The 27,323-nt window shown below is 42.8% G+C and overlaps 1 protein-coding gene across 1 annotated transcript in view; it reads left to right on the top strand.

The window, feature by feature from the left end:
• LOC145347959 (neurogenic locus notch homolog protein 1-like) overlaps positions 1-27,323 on the top strand; it is a 158,424-nt gene that overhangs the window by 113,772 nt on the left and 17,329 nt on the right. The window contains exons 19-29 of the mRNA XM_080195979.1: positions 1,051-1,252; positions 3,417-3,570; positions 3,884-4,068; positions 9,543-9,675; positions 10,822-11,079; positions 12,916-13,028; positions 18,048-18,556; positions 19,477-19,818; positions 20,927-21,069; positions 24,320-24,536; positions 26,579-26,675. Coding sequence (XP_080052105.1) covers positions 1,051-1,252; positions 3,417-3,570; positions 3,884-4,068; positions 9,543-9,675; positions 10,822-11,079; positions 12,916-13,028; positions 18,048-18,556; positions 19,477-19,818; positions 20,927-21,069; positions 24,320-24,536; positions 26,579-26,675 — 2,353 coding nt within the window. The remainder of the gene's footprint in view (positions 1-1,050; positions 1,253-3,416; positions 3,571-3,883; positions 4,069-9,542; positions 9,676-10,821; positions 11,080-12,915; positions 13,029-18,047; positions 18,557-19,476; positions 19,819-20,926; positions 21,070-24,319; positions 24,537-26,578; positions 26,676-27,323) is intronic.

The raw sequence follows: 27,323 nt of genomic DNA, 5'->3' as shown, positions 1-27,323 counted from the left end.
TGTTACTCTCGTATCCTATCCCAGCCATCGAATGTTGCACAGTGAACTATCTGTCTCTTACGAGTGCCTCTCAGCCCTCCTCTTGCCAAGTTAGCCAGAATTTGTCTGGAACTCCTTGTGTGACAATGATAGTTTTCTCGAGTGATATATCATCCACAACTATTCAGTTTTTTTCACCTTCTTCTTCCCCATCCCCAATTATTTTTGTACGAAAACTTCAGTGGTCGAGATTTCTTAAATTAATTTCCAACCAGTGCCTGAACTTGAGTTGTCTTGCCCACGTTTACTGCAGTTGTTGAGGCAGAATGGATTGCCTCTTTTTTTTTGTGATGTCTTGCTCTTGCGCAGTTTGTTCCCCTTGCCCAGTACTTTCATGTGCCAGGGCATCTTGCTTTAAAATGCGAGGCGCTCGCACTTGAAAATTTCAAGTGTGAGTGCTTCGCATTTTAAAGCAAGTTCATTGCTTTGTGTGATTACTCCTGTATCACCTGAAGTCCAATCAACATTAGCATCACAGGATCCCTACAGTGCAGAAGATCGCTGTTTTGGCCCATCAAGCCTGCACCAACAGCAATCCCACCCAGGCCCTATTCCTGTAACTGTATGTATTTACCCTGTTAATCCTCCTGACACCTGAGGGATAATTTAGCATGGCTCATCCACCTAACCTACACATCTCTGGGCTGTGGGAGGAAACCGGAATACATAGAGGAAACCCACACAGATACGAGAGAATGTGCAAAGTCCACACAGTTACCCGAGGCCAGAATTGAACCTGGGTCTCTGGTGCTGTGAGGCAGCAGTGCTAACCACGGTGCCGCTATAGGTAGTCTGGGTGGAGAGATAGTTTAGAATGGTGGCTGCTTATAAAACCCCAGTGCAGATGGGCCAGGTTATCAAGGACAGAAAAAAATGGGAGTAAATGACTGGCTTTAAAAAAAAGCCAGGATCTTTATGTAAGTTGAAGAAGTCTTGGTTTACGTTGTCAGCAGGAGGTTTGCTTTTCAAATGTCATTTTGCAGAATTGGTCAAGTTCCTTTCTTTCACCAGCTCCTGTTTCAACGGTGGAACTTGTGTTGACGGTATCAACTCGTACTTCTGCCACTGCCGGCCTGGCTTCACTGGTTCCAACTGCCAGTCCGACATCAATGAGTGTGATTCCAAACCATGTCAAAACGGAGCCACCTGCATCGATGGATTAGGGGGTTATCGCTGCACATGCCCCTCTGGATACTCTGGTAACAACTGCCAGGTAAGGGAGGCCCAGTGGAGATAGCTGGGGGAAGCAGCTAGACTTTACGACAGTTGTAACCATTTCATCTTCAAGTGGGCGCTTCCATTAGTTTTTGTTTAACAAGAAGTTTTTCCAACGTTAATGCAAAACCTGATATATTAGTTAAGAAGAATGAAAGGACTTGAGTTTATGTATCACCTTTCACCACATCACCTTATCCCAAGGCATTTTACTGCCAATTAAATTTCCTTGAAATTGAGTCACAAAACTTTGGGACCTTGTTGTGCATAAACTGGTGCCAATGTTGGTGGAAGGATGAAAATTGGCCAGTATATCCAGTCTCAGATGCACCTTTTATTTTCCTGAAAGAGGGAGTGAATAATGAAAGCAGTGATTAACAAGGTAATGGGCCCAATTTTTACCACCATATTGTGTCCGTTTTTGGGAGCGAAAATTTGGTAAAGCCAGGCATGAGGTGAATAACGTGATCTGTGCCGATTTCCCCCTTTCCAAGGTCCAAAAATGGCCGCGATTGGGACTGTGCCCAAAACAGACACAACGGGCATTTAAATACATTTACATGCATTTAAATTGGCTTATGGGTTGCATGCCCAACTTTATCAGCAGTGTCCCCTTTACCACCACATTCGCCCATCTGGAATTGGCGTGACACAGATATGCTCCATATAAGTCCAGTTTGGGCACTCCATCAGTGAAGTTAGGGCTCTCTGCTTGAGATTGTTGGGTGGGGAGGGAGAGGTGGATCCAACAACACTCTGCTTTAAATTGGTGGGGAGGGATGGAGGGAGAAGGTGGGTCCTACAGTGCTCTGCTTGAGATCAATGTGGAAGGTGGGTCCGCTGCCACCCCCTGAGATGGGGGGTGGAGTGGTGGGGGTGGGGGGGGGGTCCGCAGCCACTCTGCCTCAGATTAGTTGAATGGGGGGGAGGGAGAAGGTGTCCACGATCGGTGTTGAGGGGATAAGGGCATCATGTTGTGGGGTGGGGCAATATCTATGGGGGCCGGGGGAAGGCATTATCTGGCCTGGGAGGGGCGTGGCAGAGGAGCAGCATTCTCCTCTTCTGCACGTGCACAGTTGGAGGCACCGGTCGGAGCTGCAGGTTTTGGATGCATTAAGCCCCACCCACAAGCTTGTGCAACCCGATTTGGACTCATTGATATTTTTGCAGGCAAAATATGTATGGGGATGCCTCCAGAATAGGTCTAAAAGTTGGATCTGAAACACTCCCAATTTCAAGTCCATCCAACACTTCGAATGAAAATGGTAAAATAGGACCCAATACTGTACTTTGCAAGTGTCCATCCTGGAAAATCAGTTGATAGGTGATAATCGAAACAAAATATTGTGGATGCTGGGAATCTAAAATATAAAGAAAGTGCTGAATAAACTCAGCAGGTCGGGCAGCATCTGTGGAGAAACAGGGTTCATGTTTTGAGTCCGTATGACCCTTCTACAGTGTTCAGATAAGGGGGTAATACTGGAGCCAATCTTTACTCAGTCTTCCATTTATTTGCCGAAGAAAATGTTACAAGCATTCGATTCATAATTCAAAACACCACTGTTTTAATAAGTATCTTTTATCTGTGCTCAAGTGAAATCTTAATCAGTGACTGACCTGCGCACAATCAAAAGCAATTAATAGCAAGTCCCATGTTACAAAACAAGTGATTAGCATGCTTCGCTCATTAAATTTTTTTCTTTTTCTTTATTCATAAGATGTAGGCATCAGTGGTAAGGCTGGTATTTATTGCCTATCACAAGCTACCACAAGGAGGTATTTGACACATCTGAGTGGCTTGCGAGGCCACTTCAAAGGGCAGCGAAAAGTTAACCACGACTGGAGGCACTTAGAGAGAGGGTTCTTTCTCACGTTAGCTGGGCTTTTAATCAACGACCCAATTGCATCAGTGTCTACTTTATTGATGCCAGTTTTTAAATCATGGGTTTATTTAAATTGAAATCAAATTCTGAAACAGTAATAGCAGGATCTGAACTCCATCTCTTGATTATCAGACCAGGTCTGTACGTTGATTCCAGTAACATGACTGTTATGCTACCATACTTAATGGGTGGGAATTTTAAGTGCATTATGTGGGTGAATGCTACAGGTGACTGGTTTATATGCTTATACCCAGTGCTTTTGTTGTTCTTCTCACTTAGACTTTGGTGAATCTGTGTAGTGGTTTGCCCTGTAAAAACAGAGGCAAGTGTGTGCAGCAAGGTGCCACATATCACTGCAATTGCCAGAGTGGATGGACAGGGCTGTACTGTGATGTGCCAGATGTGTCATGTGAAATGGCTGCTCGTCAGAGAGGTAAGCCAAACCCAGGGAAAAGGGTGGGTGGGGGAGGGGTAGTGGGTGCACAGGGTGGTACTTGCTAGTCGTAATATTTGGAGAAGACTCTGTTGTGATCACAGGTGTTCTGCGCCAAGAGGGAGCATTAAACGTGACCAGATGGTCTGTCTCTAACCCAGATATGTTTAATTTTTTTGTTTGCCAAAAGAATTTCACTGAGAGGAGACAGAGAAAAGAGCTTGCCCTTGTGTTCATTTGTTTTAAATTCCAATAGTGCTGATGGAGACAGATTTTTTTTTTGTTTGTTATTCCGTTAACCTCTACCTTTCAGGCTTGACTGTCGAACAACTGTGCCAGCATTCAGGGATATGTATTAACACTGGCAACAGTCATCGGTGCCAGTGTATGTCGGGCTACACAGGCAGCTATTGCCAGCTTGATGTGGACGACTGTGCCTCAAACCCATGCCGCAATGGAGCCACCTGCAAAGACTACCTGGGCAGTTATGCATGCGAGGTAAGTTCGTTTGTTCAAAGCAATGTTTCAGGTTGACAGGATGAATGGGCAGTGATTAATCCCAAGAGATCTCGTACGGAGAACAGAAGCAACTGCTTTGTTAGGTGCTTACATATACAAAGAATTATGAGGCTGAGGAATGTCACTATCAGAGTTAGTGGCTGAAGCAAAGGCCATGTCAGCAGTTAATGAATAGATTATTTAGGTGGCTAAAGAAAATGGGGGCAGGATTAAAAGAAAGAAGGAATGGACATGCATTTATTTAGTGCCTTTCATGACTCCAGGATGTCACAAGTGTTTACAACTGGTAGTATTTTTTGTAGCATTGAAATGCTATAATGTAACTAAAGTGGCAATTAATTTGCACACAGCAAGCTTCCACAAACAGAACTGCAATAATGACCAGATAATCTGCTTTGGTGATGAGGGATAAATGTTGGTCAAGACACTGGAGAGAACTCCCCATCTATTCAGAATGGTGCCCTGAGAGGGCTAATGCAGTTTAAGATTTCATCTAAAAGCAGGCACTGCTGACGATAAAGCTCTCCCTCTGCTGAATGGCAGTTTAATCTTTATACTGCAGTCTCTAGAGTGGGACTTTGGGTCAAAAGTGCTGCCACTGAAGCAGGACTAATGACAGCTTATGTGAAGCAATAACACCAAAGTGGGTTGTGCTATAAGGGCGGGGATAGAGTCGGCATCTGAGGTTCTTGGTGCTCTACCTGAATATGATGTGGTTGGCCAAACTGAGATTCAACTTTTTTTTCTGCGTTTGATAGAAAATAGAGCAGTTCCAATGGAGCTATTTACTTTGCATTTGATTTTTAGCTTCTACTGCAGCCTTGACTCTGGTATTGCTGAAATAAATTTACGTCATTGGCATGGACCTAAGCCCCTCGCATTGGTATTCTGAAGCAGGCTGTTTGAGTTTGTGGCTAGCTCAGAAGTTTGCTTATTGAATTGATTGGCAACAGATTTAAGATGCAGTAATTGCGTGTGTTAAGTTCATGTTAAATCCTCTGGCGCAAATGTGAGGTACACTATTTTTCAGCTATGCTTTCATAGAACATAAGACCATAACATAAATAGGAGCAGGAGTAGGCCATCTAGCCCCTCGAGCCTGCCCCGCCATTCAATAAGATCATGGCTGATCTGATAGTGGTTCAGTTCCACTTACCTGCCTGCTCCCCACAACCCTTAATTCCCTTATTGATCAGAAATCTATCTGTCTGTGACTTAAACACATTTAATGAGGCAGCCTCCACTGCTTCAATGGGCAGAGAATTCCAAAGATTCACTACTTCTGAGAGAAGTAGTTCCTCCTCAACTCTTCTAAATTGACTTCCCCTTATTTTGAGGCTGTGCCCTCTAGTTCTTCTTTCCTTTCTAAGTGGAAATAATCTCTCTGCCTCTACCCTGTCTAGCCCCTTCATTATCTTATGTCTCTATAAGATTCCCCCCTCAGCCTTCTAAACTCCGAGTAAAGGCCCAACATACTCGATCTCTCCTCACAAGCCAACCCCTTCATCTTCGGTATCAACCTGGTGAACCTTCTCTGTACTCCCTCCAAGGCCAATATATCCTTTCGCAAATAAGGGGACCAAAATTGCACACTCTAGTTACGGCCTCACCAGTACCTTGTACAATTGCAGCAAGACCTCCTTGCTTTTATACTCCATCCCCCTCGCTATAAAGGCCAACATTCTATTTGCCTTCTTGATCACCAGCTGCACCTGCAAACTGACTTTTTGCAATTCATGCACGAAGACTCCCAGGTCCCCCTGCACAGTAGCATGTTGTAATTTTTCACCATTTTAAATAATAATCCATTTTACTGTTATTCCTTCCAAAGTGGATAACCTCACACTGGCCAACGTTATACTCCATCTGCCAGATCCTCGCCCACTCACTTAGCCTATCCAAATTTCTCTGCAGACTTTCCGCGTCCTCCACGCTTTCCCACTCATCTTTGTGTCATCTGCTAACTTTGTTACCCGACACTTTGCCCCCTCCTCCAGATGTGTGTGGTATAGGATGTATGGTGTGTATATACGTGTGTGTGTGTGTGTGTGTGTATATAATATATATATATAATGTATATGTATACATATATGGTATATGTATGTAGGATTTTGTGTTTCTGTACACACGGAGGGCAAAAGTAATTGGAGGGATATATCAAGGACCTGTCAGAGCTGGGATCAGATGCATCACCCTCGCAAGTAAGAAAGCCAAGAGTGGAAATCAGTGGATTTAACTTTTATAAAGCTGAGCAGGAGCTCCCCATAATGGCTCAATTAGTAAGTGCAACACGACACACAATTGAAATCCAGGCCCAATTCCCTTCACTGGTTTGGATTAAGTTATCTGGATTTTGGATGATTGATTTTATTTATTATTGTCTCATCTGTTTCTTGCATGCTATACAGACAAAGCATACTGTTCACAGGAAAGGAGAGAGTGCAGAATGTCATAGCTAGGGTGTAGACAAAGATCAACTTAATGCACGGTAGGTTCATTCAAAAGTCTGATCACAGCAGGGAAGAAGCTGTTCTTGAGTCAGTTGGTGCATGACCTCAGACTATTGTATCTTTTTTCCCATTGGAAGAAGGTGGAAGAGAGTATGTCCGGGGTCCATGTGGTCCTTGATTATCCTGGCTGCTTGTCCAAAGCAGCGGGAAGTGTCGACAGTATTCGTGAATGGGAGGACTGGACTTCGTTCACGATCCTTTGTCGTTTCTTGGGCAGAGCAGGAGCTATACCAAACTGTGACTCAACCAGAAAGAATGCTTTCTATAGTGCATCTGTAGAAGTTGGTGAGTCATAGTTGACATGCCAACTTTCATTAGTCTTCTGAGAAAGTAGAGGCATTGGTGGGATTTCTCAACTATAGTGTTGGCATGGGGGGGGGACCAAGACTGGTTGTTGGTGACCTGAACACCTAAAAACTTGAAGCTCTTGACCCTTTCTACTTTGTCCCCATTGATGTAGACAGGGGCATGTTCTCTACTATGCTTCCTGTGGCCAATCTTCCAGAATTGTCCAGCATACTCCAGAAATTAAAGGTTAATCTTCTGCAAGCACCTCATCAAAAAAATCATGGCATTAATAAATGTTTTTTAAGTCAACACTTCAGTTTATTATTTGTAAAATAATAACATTGTGGAGGTGGGGAAACACTTTGAGCTGGTGTGTTTTTGGTCTTTTTTATAGACAGGGCTGTGGGGTTTATCATAGATCATAGCAGCCCTACAGTACAGAAGGAGGCCATTCAGCCCATCAAGTCTGCACTAACAAAAATCCCACCCATGCCTAATTGCTGTAACTCCACATATTTATCCTACTAATCCCTCTAACCTACGTATCCTGGGATATTAAGGGGCAATTTAACATGGCCAAACAACCTAACCTGCACATCTTTGAACTGTGGGAGGAAACCAGAGCACCCGGAGGAAATCCATGCAGACGTGGGGAGAATGTGCAAACTCCACACAATCTTACCTGAGGTCAGAATTGAACCCAGGGCCCTTGAGTTGTGAGGCAGCAGTGCTAACCACTGTGCCTCCATGTGGAGAATCATGTAATAAAACATCCAGAGTTGGCAGCTGCAAACTATCAAAGGTGTTCATCATGTCATTTTTACCATAGGCTAGAGAATTGGAAAATCGACAAGGGCTAGTGCTTTCCTGTGATCAGATGAGGATTGAAATGGGTGTCACTTCCTTGAGCTGATACCTACTGTATCAACTCGAGGAATAGTGGTCAATTGGGCAAGGCACCTGAAGGTGCTCAGGCAACAATTAACAGAATCACAGAACTGTTGGGGAGTAGGAGCTGGCCACCTAGCTCATTCGTGCCTGCACCATCTCTTGAAATGAGAGCCTTGTATGGTTCCCCAGTCGTCTTTCTGTGACCCTGCACATTCTTCCTTTTCAGATGACAATTCCCTTTTGAATGCTTTGATTGAATTTGTCTCCACCACACACTCAGCCAGTGCATTCTAAACCCTAGCCACTCGCTCTTTTAAATAAAACAAATTTTGTCCTCCTATCACTTTCACATCCTCCAGTATCAGTTTCCAACAGTGAGGAATAACAAGGTGAGGTTGTAGGTATAACCAGTTTCTTGGTAAGATAGGCAGGTTAATGCAGTGATTTGGAACATTGTCTGGTGACTTGATATATAATTCTGCGGATACACCATAAAGATTTCAGAGTGGGGCCCCAAATATCAGTGTAAAAAAGTTGCTGTTAATTTGAGGGACATAACTGTCAGTCCACCCTGCTAATGGAAATAGATGTCTCACTCTACAAATAAAATCTCTGGGTTTTAACGTGTTCCCCTGCACGAGGGTGATACAGGCAACTCAGCCGACCTTGAAATTTCTTTCTGTTTGTGCCTTTGTCTCCGTTTGAGCTACTTGGGACTGGAGCATTGGAAAAGGTTGTTTTATTGAGGCATTGATGGAAAAATCCTAAATTAGAATGATTTGTGTCAATAACTTCAAACAGAAGCAAATTGTTGGAAGTCAGTTTCAACTCAAAATGGGGATCTCTCAAGTTTCTTGGTATCAACATACACCACCACCAGGGCAAACAGCTTGGCTGCCCTGGATAATGGGTTAGTGGCTTGCCTAAGGGACAGTTCTTTCTGGGTGAAACTTGACAATTAATTTTGGCAGGGCTGATGTATGTCTCCAGAGCAGTTACTGCCATCCTATATTCCCCTGCCCTCCCCAGTCCCTCAAATATTAATAGACTTTTTATTATGTCAGTTGTTGGGTTATCAGATTCCAAGATTGTGGCTTCAGGCTGAACTGCATGATTCAGGCTAACATTGTAGTGCAGTACTGAGGGAGTGCTGCACTGCCTTTTAGAAAAGATGCTAAACTGAGAGATGGTCTGCTTTTGGGTTGATGCAAAAGATTCCATGGCATGTTTCAGGGAGCAGGGAGGTTCTTGCTAGTATCCTGAGCAGCACGGTAGCACAGTGGTTAGCACTGCTGCTTCACAGCTCCAGGGACCTGGGTTTGATTCCCGGCTTGGGTCACTGTCTGTGTAGAGTTTGCACATTCTTCTTGTGTTTGCATGGGTTTCCTCCGGGTGCTCCGGTTTCCTCCCACAGTCCAAAGATGTGCGAGTTGAGTTGATTGGCCATGCTAAAATTGCCCTTAGTGTCCTAAGATGCATAGGTTAGAGGGATTAGTGGGTAAATACGTAGGGATATGGGGGTAGGGCCTGGGTTGGATTCTGATTCTATGATTCAATGTTCATCCCTCAACCAACATCATTGAAACTGAATACATGGCCATTATGACATTGACACTGTATTTTAATGCTGTGTATTCACCATTAGGGAAACAATGGAGCTCTTTCCAGAAAGTAATGTCCAGAATCAATATTTTCTGATGTCTTCGTATTAATAACTTGTATAATTTCCCAATCATACTAATGATCAGCCCCCTTGGTCTCCAGTGTGTTCCAGGCTATCAAGGAGTCAACTGTGAGTATGAGGTGAATGAATGCCAAGTCTATCACTGTAAAAATGGAGGAACATGCATCGACCTGGTGAATGATTACAAGTGTTCCTGTCCACCAGGAACTGAAGGTAATGAAACAACCAAGGAAGAGTATCATGTTTGCTTTACATACTAAATGATATTAGTTGAATGAGTTCCCAGATTGCTGTGTGGGATCAGTGTTACATGATGATCATCAAGGTTCAAAACAAGCACAACAAGTTAAGGTTTTGCTGAAAATGAACTGGAGTAGAGGAGGCTGAATTGTTTCATTCTTATTTGCCAATCATACACTAGTGTCTTTGTGTTAATCCAATCCACATTGAGTGGTTTGTGGAGTGAACAGAATCATCAAGAAAGGAAAAGATTTGAGCGCTGTTGAACAGAGAAATGGCCCCTTCATGGCGAATTATGAATGGGTGGAGAGTGTTGGAAATATGCAGGGGGACTGTTAGCACTTTGACAAATACCACTGTGTTAAGAGTAAGTTATGTCTCATGAACCTGTTGAAATTTGCTAAAAGAATAGATCAGGGAGTCACTGCAAATGTTATTTATGTGGATTTTCAGATGGCTACAATATAATTGAAATAAACCTATTGATATAGAAAGGGAATCGTGAGCAGGTTGGGACAATGGGTGTGTACTCCAATCTAGCCACCTTAATGGCTAGATTCTAGTCAGATGGTTTGGCGTTTCAAATGTACGTTCTTCAGTTTGTGCAAAAAGTAGACAGCAAAGGCAATCTAGCTTGGAGCTCTCACAGCCCTCAGAACTTGGGAGCATAGCCCTATTTATATGTCTTACTTGCTGGTTTGTCTTGAGTTTTGTCACCTGTGATTTTAGACAAGTTCTTAATTCTGTTGCCTCATTGGTGGATGAATCCTAAATCAAATTACCAACACCCATTACTATCAATGGGGTATGATCACATGAAAGCTGATCATGTTGATTTTAGTGTGACCCTCAGATGCTCCAAGAACATCTGAATTGACTTATTTTCTCATGTGACTTGCTGTGTTTTTTTTATGTTGAGCCCATGCTTCCTTCAGACCAGAGACAAAAGTATAATTGTGATAACCTTTCAGAAGCCTGAGAGCAGATTGATTGGCCAACCTTGTAGTGGGTAAAGTTTTGTGAGTAAGAAGGGAGTTGGGGATCAAGTACAGAAAGTATGAAAACAGTGGGTATTCTTTTTTTGTAAATGTATTTTTAAGCAGTTTCCTGTGTTTGCAGGTATTCTGTGTGAAATAAACAATGATGATTGTGAGCCCAATATTAATCCCCACACTGGAGAGCACAAATGTCTAAATGGTGGCCGGTGTGTTGACAAGATCGGTGGCTATAGCTGCATTTGCCCACCGGGCTTTATTGGAGAGCGCTGTGAAGGAGATGTCAATGAGTGCCTTTCCAACCCATGCGATCACAAGGGCAGCCTTGACTGTGTCCAGTTAACCAATGATTACCTGTGTAGGTGCCGACCTGGTTTCACAGGTGAGCTTTAAAACAATCCTTGTTTCTGTTCTTGTTAATTTTCTCATTTTGAGTGCTAATGCGTGGGTCTTTGAGCTCTGACTGATCTCCATGTGGAATGGTCCAGTGACTATCGCTTGGGTTTGAGAGAGGATAGTTTGTATTGGGTTGCTCAATCACAGAGGCCAATACATCCAAAAGCACATAGCGGCTTCAGCCTGTGTCCCACGCACAGGCACTCGCTCCTATAATATGAGTGATCAGAAGCATGAATCCTATCTTGCTCTTGATGTGGAGATAAAATGAGTACACTTATGACAGCCCACTATTATTGGCTGTCCTGGCAGATCCACTGACTCACCGCTGATCTGGGATCTTCATGACTGGTATTGCTTAGCTACTTAGAGTCTTGAACAGCAGGACTTCACTTATTTTTCAAAACTGTCCTGTGATCCAGCATTTTTGACCCTGAAGCTAATTGGAACAATCAAGATCATCACAGCTGCCTAGAGGAGGAGTACAGTGAGGAGTAAAGACTTTGAGATGATTTAATTGGAAATTCTCAGCTGATCCACCAGCTAATCATCCACAATTGTGGAGGGTTCAAACAAAGGGGACAGAATCAGAAGGAAAGAATCTTGATTGGATTGCTCTACGGAGAACCGGCATGAATGTGATTGGTCCAATGGCAGCCTTCTGTGCCGTAATGACACTGTGCCAAGAAGAACCTTTTCAACCTAAAGATTAAGAGTTTTGGCAGAAGTTATTGGGGATGGGACATTGAAGGAGACAGGTTAAATGGTCCTCAAGAACTGTTGGATGACAAAGATGAATATGTTGAGAGAATTTATTGACATGTTGGACTTACAGACCTTTCATTGTTCCTTAAGATTGTGTTCCTACCTATATCAGTTTGGGAACAAGCTTGGATAGGTTTAAGTGACAATTGACTGCCATATTTCTAGCTGCAAAGAAGGATTGTGTGCCCAGCCCAAGCAATGACTGGAATAGGTCCAATCGACTGTTTGCTCACTTTACAAATTAGTGTAGTGATGTGCATCTCTTGATCCTGAGGTCCTTGATTAAGGATGTCTGAGGAAGAATGTGGAGACGATTATCTGCCCAGCTATAGATCCACTTTTATTCATCTTTCAAGGAAGAGGAAGGAGGACAGATTGAGGGAGGGTATTACAGACCTTATGGCGAAAGGCAGTGCCACCAGTGGTGGGACAAAGGGATTGGGGAGAAGGCACAAGAAGCCCAAGTTGGAGGAACACTATTCTCGGAAGTTGTAAAGCTAGAGGAAGTTAAAGGTAGGGAACCAATAACATGGTGCTCAGAGGTGGTCCATGAAGCCTGGCTACAGTATCATATCCAAACTCAATGTGTTATTCCTAAGAATGGGTGCATTGCTGCAACAGCAAACTGCCAAGAATAAACAATTTGTTGTTTATATTATCGCTGGATGCCCTGAACTAAGAACTTGCAGCTGTTGCAGTTTCAAATGATTTTTTTAATGGATGAAACATCTATTAATTATAGAGCAAGGGCCATGTTATCCCTTCTAATATTTGAGCAAATTTTTATTTGTGTCTGCCCTGTAGTGAATGGACTGTCTCAAAGTAGAAAAATAGAACTGATCACTTGCACAGGATGTGATTATGACCTAAAGGACAATCTCCCTCCCAGGAAGTGAACAGTGAACAGGCAGTCCAACAGCTCAAAACAATAGTTACCTTTTAAAGCAAGTGACATTAACTGCATGTCATCCAATATTCATGCTGTTTATTGCCAGGATTGAGAATCATATTTTATCCTTTTTTTCAGTCAATAACACAAGCCACTGATTTCTTGTAGGCCGTCACTGTGAGAGCATTGTTGATCTGTGCCTTTCTCAGCCATGTCAGAATGGAGGGACATGCATGTTTGCTGTTAACACTCGCCTCGGATATACTTGCCAGTGCAGACCTGTAAGTCTTATCTGAATTCTTCCCAATCTTTCAGGTGTCTGAATATTTATGAATTGTTCGGAAATGCTGTTACTTTTTTTCTAAAAGAGCAACCTGTTAATATGTCTTATTTGCCATGAGTCTTCAATCCTTCCAGTCGTTGTTTTGGGACCATGGGCAGGTGCTTGTGTAACCAGTCATATTAACAAGTCTCTGTCTGCTGAGTGTGCCAGTGGTAGTCTGCTTGTTCCACTTGAACTGTCTAGGGCAGCTGATGGTGGAAGTCTGCCTGGTTTCTAGCAACCTGATTACTATTTCCAATCTCATGCTGAAATCTGTGTGTAGAGATGTGAAGTGAAAACAGGGTTATAATCATAAGCTACTGAGAGGAAAGCCTCTGTGGTGACCTTTTACTTTTTCTTCCAAAAACACACACTTTTTCCTTTCACTCCACCTGGTTGTCACATCACAGTCTCTAATTGTTTTTTGACTATGCCAGGGCTTTTCACTACCACCACCTTGATTCTTTACAGAATGCACTATCGTTTTCTTGTTACCTAGTGTGAACCTTCCTCTGTTCTCCACTTGGTTTGCTATAAACCTCATCTTCTCTGGCACTGCTAGGTTTTATTTTGGTTACTAGCTTTTCAAGAGTCAAAAAGCTCAGGTTTCTGTTTCCCCTTGTCTAAACTGTTTCAAGGCAAAAATGCCAACCTTACCTCTTATTGGCTAGAACCAAGCTCTTCCTTCATCCTTCCATGTCAAATGAGAGCTTTTCATCTGGGTAATTTCCCTCTGTCTGTGTCCCATGAATGCAACTGACCTTCACCGGCTATTTTTGATTTGCGATCTTTTATTCTATTCTCTCCCACAAAGGGAAACATCCTGTCAGCATCTACCCTGTCAAGTGCCCTCAGGATTTTGTATATTTAAATAATATTGTGTCTCATTTTTCTAAACCAAAGGATACAAGCGCTGCCTGTCCAACCTTTCCTCGTAGATAAACCCTGACCAAGTAATGATTGCACTCGAGGTACAGATGAGGTTCACCAGGATATTGCCTAGGATGGAGATTTGAGCAGTAAGGAAAGACTTGATAGGCTTGGATTAAATGATTGAAGTGTATAAGATTATTGGAGATATGGACAGGATGAGTAAGGAGTAGCTGTTCTCTTGGTTGAGGGGTCAATCATGAGAGGGTATAATTTTAGTGTAAGGGGCGGGGGTATTCAGAGGGGATTTGAAAAAAACCTTTTTCAGTCAGAGGGTGATGGGAATCTGGAATGCACTGCCTGGGAAGATAACGGAGGTTGGAAACCTTACAACCATTCAAAAAAAAATTTGGATGAGCACTTGAAATATCATAGCATTCAAGGATATGGACCAAATGCAGGAAAATGGGATTAGTGCACGTCTCGTGGTAGTTGTCAGTGCAGACCCAATAGGCCAAAGGGCCTTTTCTGTGCTGTATGCTGTGTAAATCTATGACAACTACCCACCGCCCCACCCCCCAACAACCATCGCAGGTACCAGTCAAGTGAACCTGCTCAGAACTGTCTCTGACACATTTATATCCTTCCTTAAATAAGGAGATCAAAACTGCACCCTCTAATACGTTAGTCAAATGTGACTTTCCTTTCCAAAACCATGTTGATTCTGCCTGATTGTGTTTTACTTGCATGTAAAGGTAACTGGCCTGTAGTTTTCTGCTTTCTGTCTTCCCCTTCCGTTGAACAGAGGAATCACATTAACTATTTTCCAATCTGATGAGACCTTTCAGAATCTCGGAAATTTTGGAAAATTAAAAATGATGCATCTGTAATCTCAGCAGTCACTTCTTTTAAGCCCCTAAGATCATGTCCTTCAGGACCTGGGAGCCTGTTCAACTTTTCGTTCTGATAATTTTCTCAGGACCTTTCTCTATTATAATTGTTTTAAATTCCTTCCTCCTTTTCACCACCTGATTCTCAATTATTTATGGAAAAGTAGTTATATCCTCTACAGTGAAGACAGATGCAAAATTTCTGTTTCATTCATAAAACCCTAGGTTACAAAGCAGAAAGAGGCCATTCAGCCCAGTGTGTCTGAGCCAGCCAGAAAAAAGAACAAGGAAACTAGCTGCTCATCTTAACCCCATTTTCCAGCACCTGCTCCATAACCTTGCAGATTACAACACTTTAGATGCAGATCCAGGTACCTTTCAAATGAGTTGAGCATTTTGGACTTGACCACTAACTCGGGTAGTGAATTCCAGATGCCCACCACATTCTGGGTTGGAAAAGATTTTCCTCATGTCCCCTCTAATCCTACTGCCAATCACCTTAAATCCATGTCCCCTGGAATTGACCCCTTAACGAGGGGTCCCCTGTCTACTCTGTCTAGGCCCCTCATAATTTTGTGCACCTCAATTAGGTCACTCCTTAGCTGCATCTGTTCTCAGGAAAATAATCCCAGCCTATCCAATCTGTCCTCCATAGCTGCAATTATCAAGTCCTAGCAGCATTCTTGTAAATCTCCTCTGCGCTATCTCCAGAGCAATTATGTCCTCCCAAGAATGTGATGACTAGAACTGTACACAAAGCGTGATCTTTGATATAACCAGTGTTTTTATGCAGTTCCGACGCTACATCCCTATTTTTGTATTCGATACCTCGCTAATAAAAGGAAGCATTCCATCTGCTTTCTTGTTCACCTGTCCTACTACCTTCAAGTACCTGTGGAAATGCACTCCCCTCACTTCCTGTATCCCCCTCATATCTTTCCGTTTATTGAGTATTCGTTAGCTTTGTTTGCCCTTCCAAAATGTATTGCCTTACGCTTTTCTGGATTGAACTTGCCATTTGCCATTTCCCTGCCCACTCGACCAAACCATTTATATCATTCTGGAGTTGACAGCTATCCTCTTCACTATCAACTACACGGCCAATTTTTGTCATCTGCAAATTTCTCTATCATGCTGCCCATATTTAAGTCTAAATCATTAACGTATAAAACAAGCAGCAAGGGCCCCAATACTGAGCCTTGTGGAACATCACTAGAAACTGTTCCATTTACAAAAACATCCATCGACCATTACTCTTTGTTTCTGGTCACTAAACCAATTTTGGATCTAACTTGCCATGTCCCCTGTTCCCCATGAGATCTCATTCTTCTGACCAGTCTGCTATGTGGGACCTTGTCACATTCCTTATTCAAATCCACATAGACACATCCACTGCACTACCTTCATCAATCTTCCTTGTTAGTTCCTCAAAAAATTCTATTAAGTTAGTAAGTTTCAACCTTCCCCTAACAAAACCATGCTGACTATCCCTGATCAATCTGTGTCTTTCTAAGTGAGTTTATCCTGTCTCTCAAAGTTACTAATAATTTGCCCACTGGTGAAGTCAGATTGACCAGCCTATAGTTTCCTGGCCCAAACCCTGACAGCCTTTTTAAATAATGATAAAACATTCACAGATCTCCAATCCTTTGGTACCTCACTTGTGATTAGTGAGGATGAGAAAATGATCCCCGGAACATTTGCAATTTCTTCCCAGCCTGCCTTCAGCATCCTGGGATACAATCCAACTCGCCCAGCTGATTTATCCACCTTCAAGGATGCCAGTCTCTCCTCTACTTCCTCTCTCATTTCTCCACTTTAACAAGAGCATCTGAATCATCCCCCTCCATAGGGAAGACAAAGTATTTATTGTGAACTTTATCCACATCGGCAGCATAAAATCCACAGGTTATCACATACATTTCTAATAGGCCCTATCTTTTCCTTAGTTATTCTCTTGCTCTTAATTTATTGGTAAAAATCTTGGGATTTTCTTTGATTTTACCTGCCAATGTTTTTTTTTAATCCTCTTTCCTAACTTTCATTTTTATTTCACCCTGTATTCTTTCTACTCCTCTTGGCTGCCTACAGAATGAAGTCTTGTGACTGTCATAACCTTTCGTTTCCGGCTTTATGTCAGCCTGTATGTTTTTGGATAACCAGGGGGCTCTGTAATTTGTGGTGACATTCTTTTTGTGGGGACGTGTCTATACTGTGCTTATAGAATTTTGCCTGTGATTGCCTTCCACTGTTTGGACACAGTTTTTCCTTCTAATACTAATAACAGTCCATTCTTGCCAGCTCACCCTTCAGCTTTGTAAAATTTGTCTTCCCCAGTTTAGAACTTTTATTCCTGTTCTACCTTTATCCTTCTCCATAATGTTAAACTTAACTATAGTGTGGTCAGTATGTCTGAAATGGATCTAATTGTTACTTCATCCCTGCCCTGCTTAATTTCCTCACACTAAATTTAGAATTGTGTCCCCTCTTGTTGGGCTTGTTACGTGCTGACTAAAAAATGTTCTCTTGAATGCAGTTCAAGAATTTTGTGTCCTTCATACTGTTCGTATTCCAATAGTTCCCAATGATCACTGTACTCTAGTTTTTTTCATTCAGTTATCTTTTTTCTCCTCTAATACCCTTCCTCCGTTTTAGAGTATAGTTGTAGCAGTGTAGCTGCCCTTTTTTATTTCTGAGTTCAACCCATATGGCATCATTTGACGTTTCACTTTTGATTCCTTAAGTAATAATGTTACACCCCCACCCTTTTTATCCCCCTCCCTACTTTGCCTGAAAACTCTTATCCAGGAATGTTGAGCTGCCATTTCTGCCCCTCAAGTTTCCGTTATAGTGATGATATTATGCTGCCATGTCTGTCTATCTCAGTTCGTCAGCTTTGTTTACTATACTCCTTGTATTTACATATATATCTTTCTTAACAGCTGCCATATTTCTGTGCTGTCCCCCTTTTTCGCCTGCACTGCTTCCATCTTTCTGAGTCACTCACTAATTTTCCATCTCCTGTTCTCTTCTCTGAATTTGGCCTCCGGTCCCCATCCCCCTGCCAATCTAGTCTAAACCACCTACAATTTCCTCTTTTTTTTCAATATTAGTTCCCCAGACGACGACTCTCCGGAGGATCATGCTCACTTTACTTTTTTCCTTTCTAAATACTCAATTTAAAGGAGGGTTAATGCCAAATGTCTTTTATTCTGCAGGGCGTAATGGGAGCGAGTTGCGAATACACCAACCACACCTGTGGACAGGTATTGTGCCAGAACGGTGGGATTTGCTCCATGAGCCCCATGGGCCCCAAGTGCAATTGTTTGAAAGGATTCAGAGGCTCAGAGTGCCAGATACCCATTTGCCCTGCCAGGCAGTGCCAGAATGGTGGGACCTGCCTCCCAAAGTCTACGCCACCATTCTTCAGATGTCAGTGCCCTGCTCCATACCAGGGGCCTACTTGTACTGAAATAGAGAGGAAGAGCTGCCATTTGCCCGTGTGTAAGACGAGGGCTGGGGACCAGATCTGTGACCAAATGTGCAACAACCATGAGTGTGAGTGGGATGGTGGTGACTGCTCGCTCACCCTGAAACCTTGGGAGAACTGCTCAGAGAGCCTGCAATGCTGGAACTACTTCAACAACAACCAGTGTGACCAAGCCTGCAACACGCCCGAGTGCCTGTTCGACAATTTCGACTGTCGATTCACTCAGAAATCCTGCCAGTACGTTCAAAATCTGTACCGGGTTTGGAGCTCTTCTCTCTGGGTAGCTGTCTGAAGTTGGGTTAAAATGGTTAGGGTGAAAAAAAAAGGATTCGCTGTTAAATGATGCCTTTAATTTCCTCTGAACATCCCAAAACACTGCAGCCGGTGAATGGAGCTTGCAATATAGGAGGTGGCCATTCAGCCTTGTATATCGATGCCCCACACAAACTTCTGACCTCTCAATTTAATTTTCACCCTGTCAGCTTCCCTTCCCTTCTGCAACTACAGACTAAGCTTCCCCTTAAATGCAGATGTCCCATTGGAAGTGCAGTCACAATAAGAAGTGCAGCAGCTAATTTGAGCAGACCAAACTTCCATAAAGAGCAATGCAAGAACCACCTAATAACTTAATTTAATGATGTCCATTGAGGGATAAATGTTGACTGGGAGAAGTCTCTTTTTTTTCAAAATAGTCCCATGGGACCTTTTACGTCAACCTGAGGGAGCCCTCGTTTTAAGCTGTCATCTGAAAGAGGCACTTCTGGCAGTGCAGCACACCCTCAGCACTGCATTGCAGATTTTGTTGTCAAGTCTCTTTGGGACTTGAACCCATGATGCTTTTTTTGCTTTGGATATTGTGAAGGCTACTCATTGAGCCATGGCTTAGTTGTTTTGTAATGGCATTTAAGCATGCTATGGCTGGTACGCAGAACAACAACTGTAGCTGTCATGTTTGTCATAGAGATCAGCATATAATATCGTCATAAGGCTGGAAATGGACAAGATTGACTTTTGGAACTAAAAGCGAATTACTGCAGATGCTGGAATCTGAAGCAAAAACAGAAAATGCTGGAAAATCTCAGCATGTCTGGCAGCATCTGTTGAGGAAGGACAGAATTGCTTGTTACTCTCTAACTTGACCTTTTTGATTCCCACAGTCCACTTTATGAGAAGTACTGTGCTGACCACTACCAAGACGGACACTGTGACCAGGGTTGTAACACTGAGCAATGTGGTTGGGATGGCCTAGATTGTGAGAATGACATCCCTGAGCGACTGGCCAAGGGGACACTGGTGCTGATAGTGCTCCTGCCTCCAGAGGAACTGCTCAAGGATGCTGTAAACTTCCTTCGAAAACTGGGAGCCCTCCTGCACACTGTCCTGAGATTCAAGAAGAACGCAGAAGGGGAACCGATGATCATCCCTTACTATGGCCATGGCTCCAGAATGAAGAGGTTTATTCGGATTGTGAGAGAGCTTGGGCAAAAGGTTGTTATAGGGTAAGGATTCCTGTGTCAGTGCTCCACATAAGGCCTTTTTTTTAAGGGAGGGGTCCACTGTGCAGTGAGTTGCCTAATCCTAGAATGAAAGGGAAAAATGTTAAGGGGAGGGTCCTCAGCTCCCTAACAGCACTGTAACAGCCTACACCTTGGGAACTGCAGAGGTTCGAGAAGGCAGTTCACCACCTACTGAACTGCAAGTAAGGACGGGCAATAAATGTTGGCCTACCCAGCATTGCCCCCATTCTGTAAATTAATTTAAAAGTTTTCAGAAGGCATTGTTGAGGGTATCTATCAGAAATATTGTTACAGAAATTCAGGCATATCGCAGAGAGAGGAATATGACAGCATGGTTGACTAACAGCTATTGCCAGTATTGGAGATGATAGGAAGTGGTGGGTCCCTCAGCTCAACGCTGACTCCTCTTGTGCTCTGAATAGTCTTAGGCAGAGAGACACACTGCTTAAAATTTGCTGACAAATTACAATGAGGAGTTTGATAAAGAGGACTGTAAAATACTGGAAACAAATATGTGCATCAGCAGATTGGGCAAATGCAGTTTAATGGGCATTTTGGGATATGACATGATGACTGAAGTGGATGGGGCAGACGTTCAGAAGCTAAACTATGTAATGGTGAGAAAAATGCAATGACAACTAGGTAAATTCCCAAGAATGGTCATTAACATTTCTGAGTTTGTAAATAGGGACATGTTATGGTTATGCTTTATATAGTTCGAGGATAATGACATGTTTTGGATTGAGATTCATCGAGATGATAATTGGGTTGTGAAACAGTGGTCAGGGGAAGGGTCGAGAGTTATACAAGCCTCTTTCCACTGATGTGGAGGTAGACAGGTGATTTTAAGTTCTTTAATTATGCAGGATTTTATTGGTGAATCAGGCAAATCACTTTTCTGGCTGGTTACAGTGAGGAGTCATTAATTTAAGGTCACAGTGGTTGGGAGAATTATTTTTTAAACATGAGGCAGTTCGCGTGTAGAATGCTGCAAAGAGCTGCTACAGACACAAATTAGTTAATGTTCGTAAACTTGTTATAGTTCTATGGCTCACCTTGGCACTTATAACGTTTTGTTACTCTCTCTCAGTTCTGAAGTCTATTTGGAGATTGACAACCGTCAGTGTTTGCAAACGTCCGAGGATTGTTTCCCGTCAACGGACACTGCAGCTGCCTTCATTGCTGCCCAGTCCAGCAAGGGCAACCTGCCCTACCCAATCAAGTTTGTTAAAAGTAAGTGCAGTCAACTCCCAATTCAGGCAAGTTTACCACCTTCAACCGAAAACCCTTGAGGGAGTGTGGAGGCTTCAGCTGTTCCAGAAATGCTTTGCCAATTGCAGGAATGCTTATTGAAATGGAAATAAGAATAAGCTACAGTTGTGTTTTAGCACTTAAAAAAAAAAATGCTCCCCAACAGTATCTGTGGGTGTTCTTTTGAGATGTGCACCTCAATAATGTTTTTGTATTAGGTGGCAGAGCAGCAGAGTGTGGTGTGTGCCAGACGGGGTGAGGTGATGTGGACATGAACCAATTTAGAAGTTTATTTTCAGAGGTTTTCTGGGTTTTGAGGTAAACTGAATAAGCTCTCCTCCCTTCGCTCTCACTTCAGTTTGCAAAACCACAGTGTGGATCAAGAGAGTAAAACAAATACTACACTGGAACCATGACTAGTTAAGAAAGCCCACCAATGCCTCTACTTTCTCAGAAGACTAAGGAAATTTGGCATGTCAATTACGACTCTCTCCAACTTTTTCAGATGCACTATAGAAAGCATTCTTTCTAGAACATAGAACATTACAGCGCAGTACAGGCCCTTCGGCCCTCGATGTTGCGCCGACCAGTGGAACCAATCTAATGACCCTCTAACCTAAACTATTCCAGTGTTATCCATATGCCTATCCACTGACCATTTGAATGCCCTTAAAGTTGGCGAGTCCACAACAGCTGCAGGCAGGGCATTCCATGACCTTACTGCCCTCTGAGTAAAGAACCTACCTCTGACATCCGTCCTATAATTACCACCCCAATTCTGGTTGTATGGCTCCTGCACTGCCCGCAAGGAACTACAAAAGGTCATGAATGTAACCCAATCCATTAGCAAACCAGCCTCCCACCCACTGACTCTGCCTATACTTCCTGCTGCTTCAGCAAAGCAGCCAGCTTAATTAAGGACCACACACATCCCAGACATTCTCTTCCACCCTCTTCCATCGGGAAAAGGATACAAAAGTCTGAGTACGCTTACCAAGTGACTCAAGAACAGCTTCTTCCTTGCTGCCGTCAGACTTTTGAATGGACCTACCTTGCATTACGTTGATCTTTCTCTACACCCTAGCTATGACTGTAACACTACATTCTGCACTCTCTCGTTTCCTTTTCTATGAACGGTATGTTTTACCTGTTTAGTGCACAAGAAACAATACTTTTCACTATGTTAAAATGTGTGATAATAGTAAATCAAATCTTTACTGAGACAATGGAGCTGTCAACTTCTTAGTACAAACATTATGATTTACATTCAGGCCTTTTTGAAGCAAGTCAATCTCTTGGGCAATGCAGTACTTCAGTTGTTTGCACATGCTTAACAGAGGAAACATAATTGTAGGTAATTACAGATTTCCCCATCGATCATCTCTATTGTAAGTCAAAACATAGGATTAGTGTCATTTCAGTTGTCATCAATAGACCATGGATGCTGCAAAATCTTCCCATTGTGTCCTAGCTTTATAGGTCAGCAAGCACAGAGATGATGGATGAACAGGAATTGGTATGAGTTAGGACATAGGCAGTTGACTTCTGGATGACCTCAGGTTTACAGAGGGCTGTATATGGGAGGTTAGTGAGAAATATGTTGGCATAGTTAAGTCCAGAAATAAGCAGATAGATAAGAGATTTGGATGAGTTGAGACAGGAGCAGAGTTGGATGACATTAGAGATGGAAATAAGTGGTCTTGGTGATGGTGTGAGCATGTAATTGGAAGCTCACCTTGGGGTCAGATGTGACACCTAGGTTGCAAACAATTTTGTTGCCAGGAGAATGGATGGAATTGATGGCTGATGATTTAGTTAGAGGAAATTCTTGTCAATACTCGATGTTGGACAAGCATTCTGACAATTTACAGACAGTGGACTGGTTGAGAGAGATAATGGTGGTAGAGCTGCATAATGTCAAGAGTATGTGTGGAACATGGTGCTGTATTTTGAGATGTCGTCAAAGGGAGGCATGTTGAAGAAAAAGAGGAGGATACAAAAGACAGATACTTGGAGCAGGAGTGGAAGGGGAAACCATTACAGTTGAATGTCTGGCCACAACTGGATAGATAAGAATGGAACCAGATACATACAGTCTCCCCCAGGTGGACAATGGTGAAGGTGTTGGAGGAGGATAGCACATCACTCATGTCAAAGGCTGCGGGCAGGTTGACAAGGTGAGAGCACGCTCAAGAAACAGGTTGGTCAGAGATGTCCAAAAATAAAACTTGATCCTCTTTTTAGGGATGTAGATTATGGGATATGATGCATTTAAGTGGCGTCCGCATTCTAATTGGACGCAATGTTGTTTGTACATCTTGTCGGAAAAAAATGTGAAACGAGTAACTGATTTTTTTTTGCTGCTAATGAGGTTGACTGAGGTGGATTTTCAAGAGTTAATTGTTGCCTGATTGCAAAAGTAGCTAAAATGAGGAGAGTCATCAAAAAGATGACTCAAGCAAGATGAAAATCATGGCACCTGGTTCACAGCCAATGTTAACATTGGCTGCACATGATGGAGTTCAGCAGGATAAGGCTAATATTGCTAGTCCTCAGTAAATCCACCTCCAAAATATTTTCCAGAAATAGATTGTAAGTATACATTTGTCAACTTGTTGTAAAGACACATGGACCACAAAAAGAACATGGGGCAAAGGTAAGGAATAGTGACTGAACATGTGATTAGATGAAATGTGTTGTGGGTAGAAAGCAATATTCTTTTGCTTTTTAAATCACTTGTAATTAAGATTGTTAATGTTGGGTTGATTTGAAATACAAGTAGGCAAAATGTGGAAAATAAGATGATGATTTTTCAATAGAACATAACATAAGAACATAAGAAATAGGAGCAGGAGTAGGCCATCTAGCCCTTCGAGCCTGCCCCGCCATTCAATAAGATCATGGCTGATCTGTCGTGGCTCAGTTCCACATTCCTGCCCTCTCCCCATAACCCTTAATCCCCTCTCTTATCAAAAACCCATCAACCCGCGTCTTAAAAATATTTAGCGAGGTAGCCTCCACCACTTCAACGGGCAGAGAATTCCAGAGATTCACCACCCTTTGAGTGAAGAAGTTCCTCCTCAACTCCGTTCTAAACCGCCCCCCCCCCCCCTTTATCTTGAGGCTGTGCCCCCTAGTCCTACTATCTTTTCTGAACATTCAACATTTGCTTTTGATGCCAAATTGTAGTGAAATGTCAGAAAATCAAAGGTGATGGTTGTTTTCTCTATAGGTGAACCTGGTGGTCCAACTTACCCGACACAGCAGAGCCTCCTGTACCTATTAATGGTTGCTGTAGGGATCATCATTCTTATTCTGATCCTGGGAGTCGTAGCGGCTAAACGCAAGCGCAAGCTCGGCCCACTGTGGTTCCCAGAGGGTTTCATCCTCAAGAAGAGTGACAATCGTAAGCGTCGAGAGCCAGTGGGGCAGGATGCAGTGGGAATGAAGTAGGTGTTAATGATGTATTATTAAAGTGCTCAGTGTTGGAGTATATGGAAATGATGGATATTATTCAGTGAGAGTCTGTGTATAGGTATGAATGTAATGATCGATCCTAGTGGTGAATGTTAGTGTATGGGTATTAATGTTGCACTGAACAAAGAGAATTTCTATGTACAACAATTGGTATTAATGAGAAAGTATGGCATTGGAAAACTTGAAAGCCTCTCATGCGGGATGCAGTGGGAATAACGTAGGTGTGATATTAACAACCTGGGAACCCTGAGGCCAAATCATTCCACAGCCTGAGGTTAAGAAGTTGATTTGACATTTTTGTTCCATGAAACAATTGAAAGGAATATTTCCCAGGCTTGAATAACATGGAACTCAATTTGGCAGAACAGTGAGGGTTCTGTCAAAACCCACAGCTTCTCACATCAGCACATTTTTACACACACATTGTATAAGGTTTGCTGTTTTAAACAAAGGCAAAATGTAATATTGAATATTGAATGACCCTAAATACATAAAAAGCAATGTCTAATGCCTTCAAGCCCATTGACGCTTTAGAACAGCTGCTTAGGTGTAGCCAGTTAAATTCCTCCTTGAGGGACAATGTAAAAACATTTTAGAAACTGGGACCATGAAAGGAGAGTGCTGGAGCAGAACAACAAAGATTGAAATAAAGTAAGTCCTGCATGTAGTGCTTTTCATGACTTCCAGGTGCCTCAGTGCTTTACAGCCAGTGAAATATTTTAGAAATGTTATCATTTCAAAGCTCAGCAGCCAATTTATGTTCAACAAACTACCACAAACAGCAAAGTGATAATGACCAGATTATCTGTTTTTGATATTGATTGAGGGATAAATATTGGACTGAACACTAGGTGGTACTCCCCTGTTGTTGTTCTTAATAGTGTCATGGATATTTTACATGGTGCCAGAGGGCCTCATCTGAAAGATGGCACCTCTGACACTAATCTCTGGAATGAGACTTGAACCCATGACCTTCTGACTCAAATGTTACTGACTGAGCCATAGTTGATGTTTACTGATATCTACTTTAACTGTCTGAATTAGATGAAAGCCAGGGTGAATTCCTGATAATTGCAAATTTATGGAAATTATGATCATTTACAAAACAGGTGTTTAAAATGATTGAGATTCAGTGGGATTGATGTGAAGACAGGGGGACATAATTTTGAATAGACATAGACCACACTTAGGAGTAAAGTCAGGATGTGTTAATTCACTCAAAGGGCAGTGGAAATCTGGAACTCTTTTTCCACCCCCGTGCCTTGTCCCCAACCTCTACATAAGGGTTATGAATGCTTGGCTAATTGGACTTTTCATTGAGATAGACTTCTGTTTGGTGAGGGTGTTCAAGGGATGTGGAACAGAAACACTAAATGGAGCTGAGGTACTGACCAGCTGTGACCATGTTGAATGGTGGAATAGTCTCGAGGAAGTTGAATGATCTATTGTGCCTGTGACATGCTGTAGTGTTCTAGGCTGATATTCCTGATGTGCTGAGTTGCTGATGAACTTCTGGTGCTCCTGACCATGCTCACACCTGAATAGATGTTGTTTCGTGAAACATTGCTGATTGAACCAGATTAGATTTAGTGATGTTTCACAATAATAGTTTTCTGTTATCCTTGCTGTCAAATCTTGATGAGATCTCACAGGTTGCCTAATTCTGCTAGGTTGTGACTGTAGGATGTGGTTTGAGTTCTTTGATGATCTGTCATTTCCACGCACTTGCCTTAGTTGCCTGGCATGTTTTAACTCCGTGTTACCCATCAAAACATCATTTCCCGCAGCCTAGAGGGTTTTATTCCCTGGGCCTCAGTTGCTTGTCCTCCACAAGGCGCAGGAATTCCATCAGGATAGATCTGTTCTTGGAGGCTGACTTGACGTAACAGATTCCCCCTCACTCACCACTGTCCCAAACACCCCCCTAAGAACTACAATTCCACCCATTGACTGCTTGGGACACTATCCCTAATGTCAGATTGAAAAGATTTATAAAAGCTTTCTTTTTTCTCAGAAATTTGTCAAAGCAGGTGCCTGATGACAGCATAATTGATGACAACCAGAATGAGCAGTGGATGGATGGAGGAGGGCCAGAGGCAAAGAAACCTAAGGTGGGTCTGCATTGCCAAACTATAAACTACGTTAACCAGAGGGATTCTGCAACCCAAAAACAAAGCAGTTATGGTATTGGTTTTGCACTGAAGTTTAATTGATGGATTGGAGTGATAATGAAAGGTAGGGAGTCTTATAGAACATAGAACACTACAGCACAAACAGGCCCTTCGGCCCACGAGTTGCGCCGATCACATCAACACCTACCAATCTATAGACCTATCTATAACCCCCAATCCCATTAAACCCCATATACTCATCCAGAAGTCTTTTAAAAGACCCCAGCGAGTTCGCCTCCACCACCACTGACGGCAGCCGATTCCATTCACTCACCACCCTCAGTGAAAAACTTACCCCTAACATCACTTCTGTACTTACCTCCCCGCACCTTAAATCTGTGTCCTCCTCGTAGTGACCATTTCAACCCGGGGAAATAGCCTCTGAGAATCCACCCTATCTATTCCTCTCAACATTTTATAAACTTCTATCAGGTCGCCTCTCAACCTTCGTCTCTCCAGGGAGAAGAGTCCCAGCTCCCTCAACCTAACTTCATAAGGCATGCCTCCCAGTCCAGGCAACATCCTTGTAAATCTCCTCTGTACCCTTTCAATAGCTTCTACGTCTTTCCTATAGTGAGGCGACCAGAA

Source organism: Carcharhinus amblyrhynchos, chromosome 9, assembly GCF_965287045.1.
Source record: "Carcharhinus amblyrhynchos chromosome 9, sCarAmb.v2.hapA, whole genome shotgun sequence".
NCBI classification, from domain to species: Eukaryota; Metazoa; Chordata; class Chondrichthyes; order Carcharhiniformes; family Carcharhinidae; genus Carcharhinus; species Carcharhinus amblyrhynchos.
Note: the sequence above shows the minus strand (reverse complement) of the source record. Positions and strands in the feature narration are given on the sequence as shown.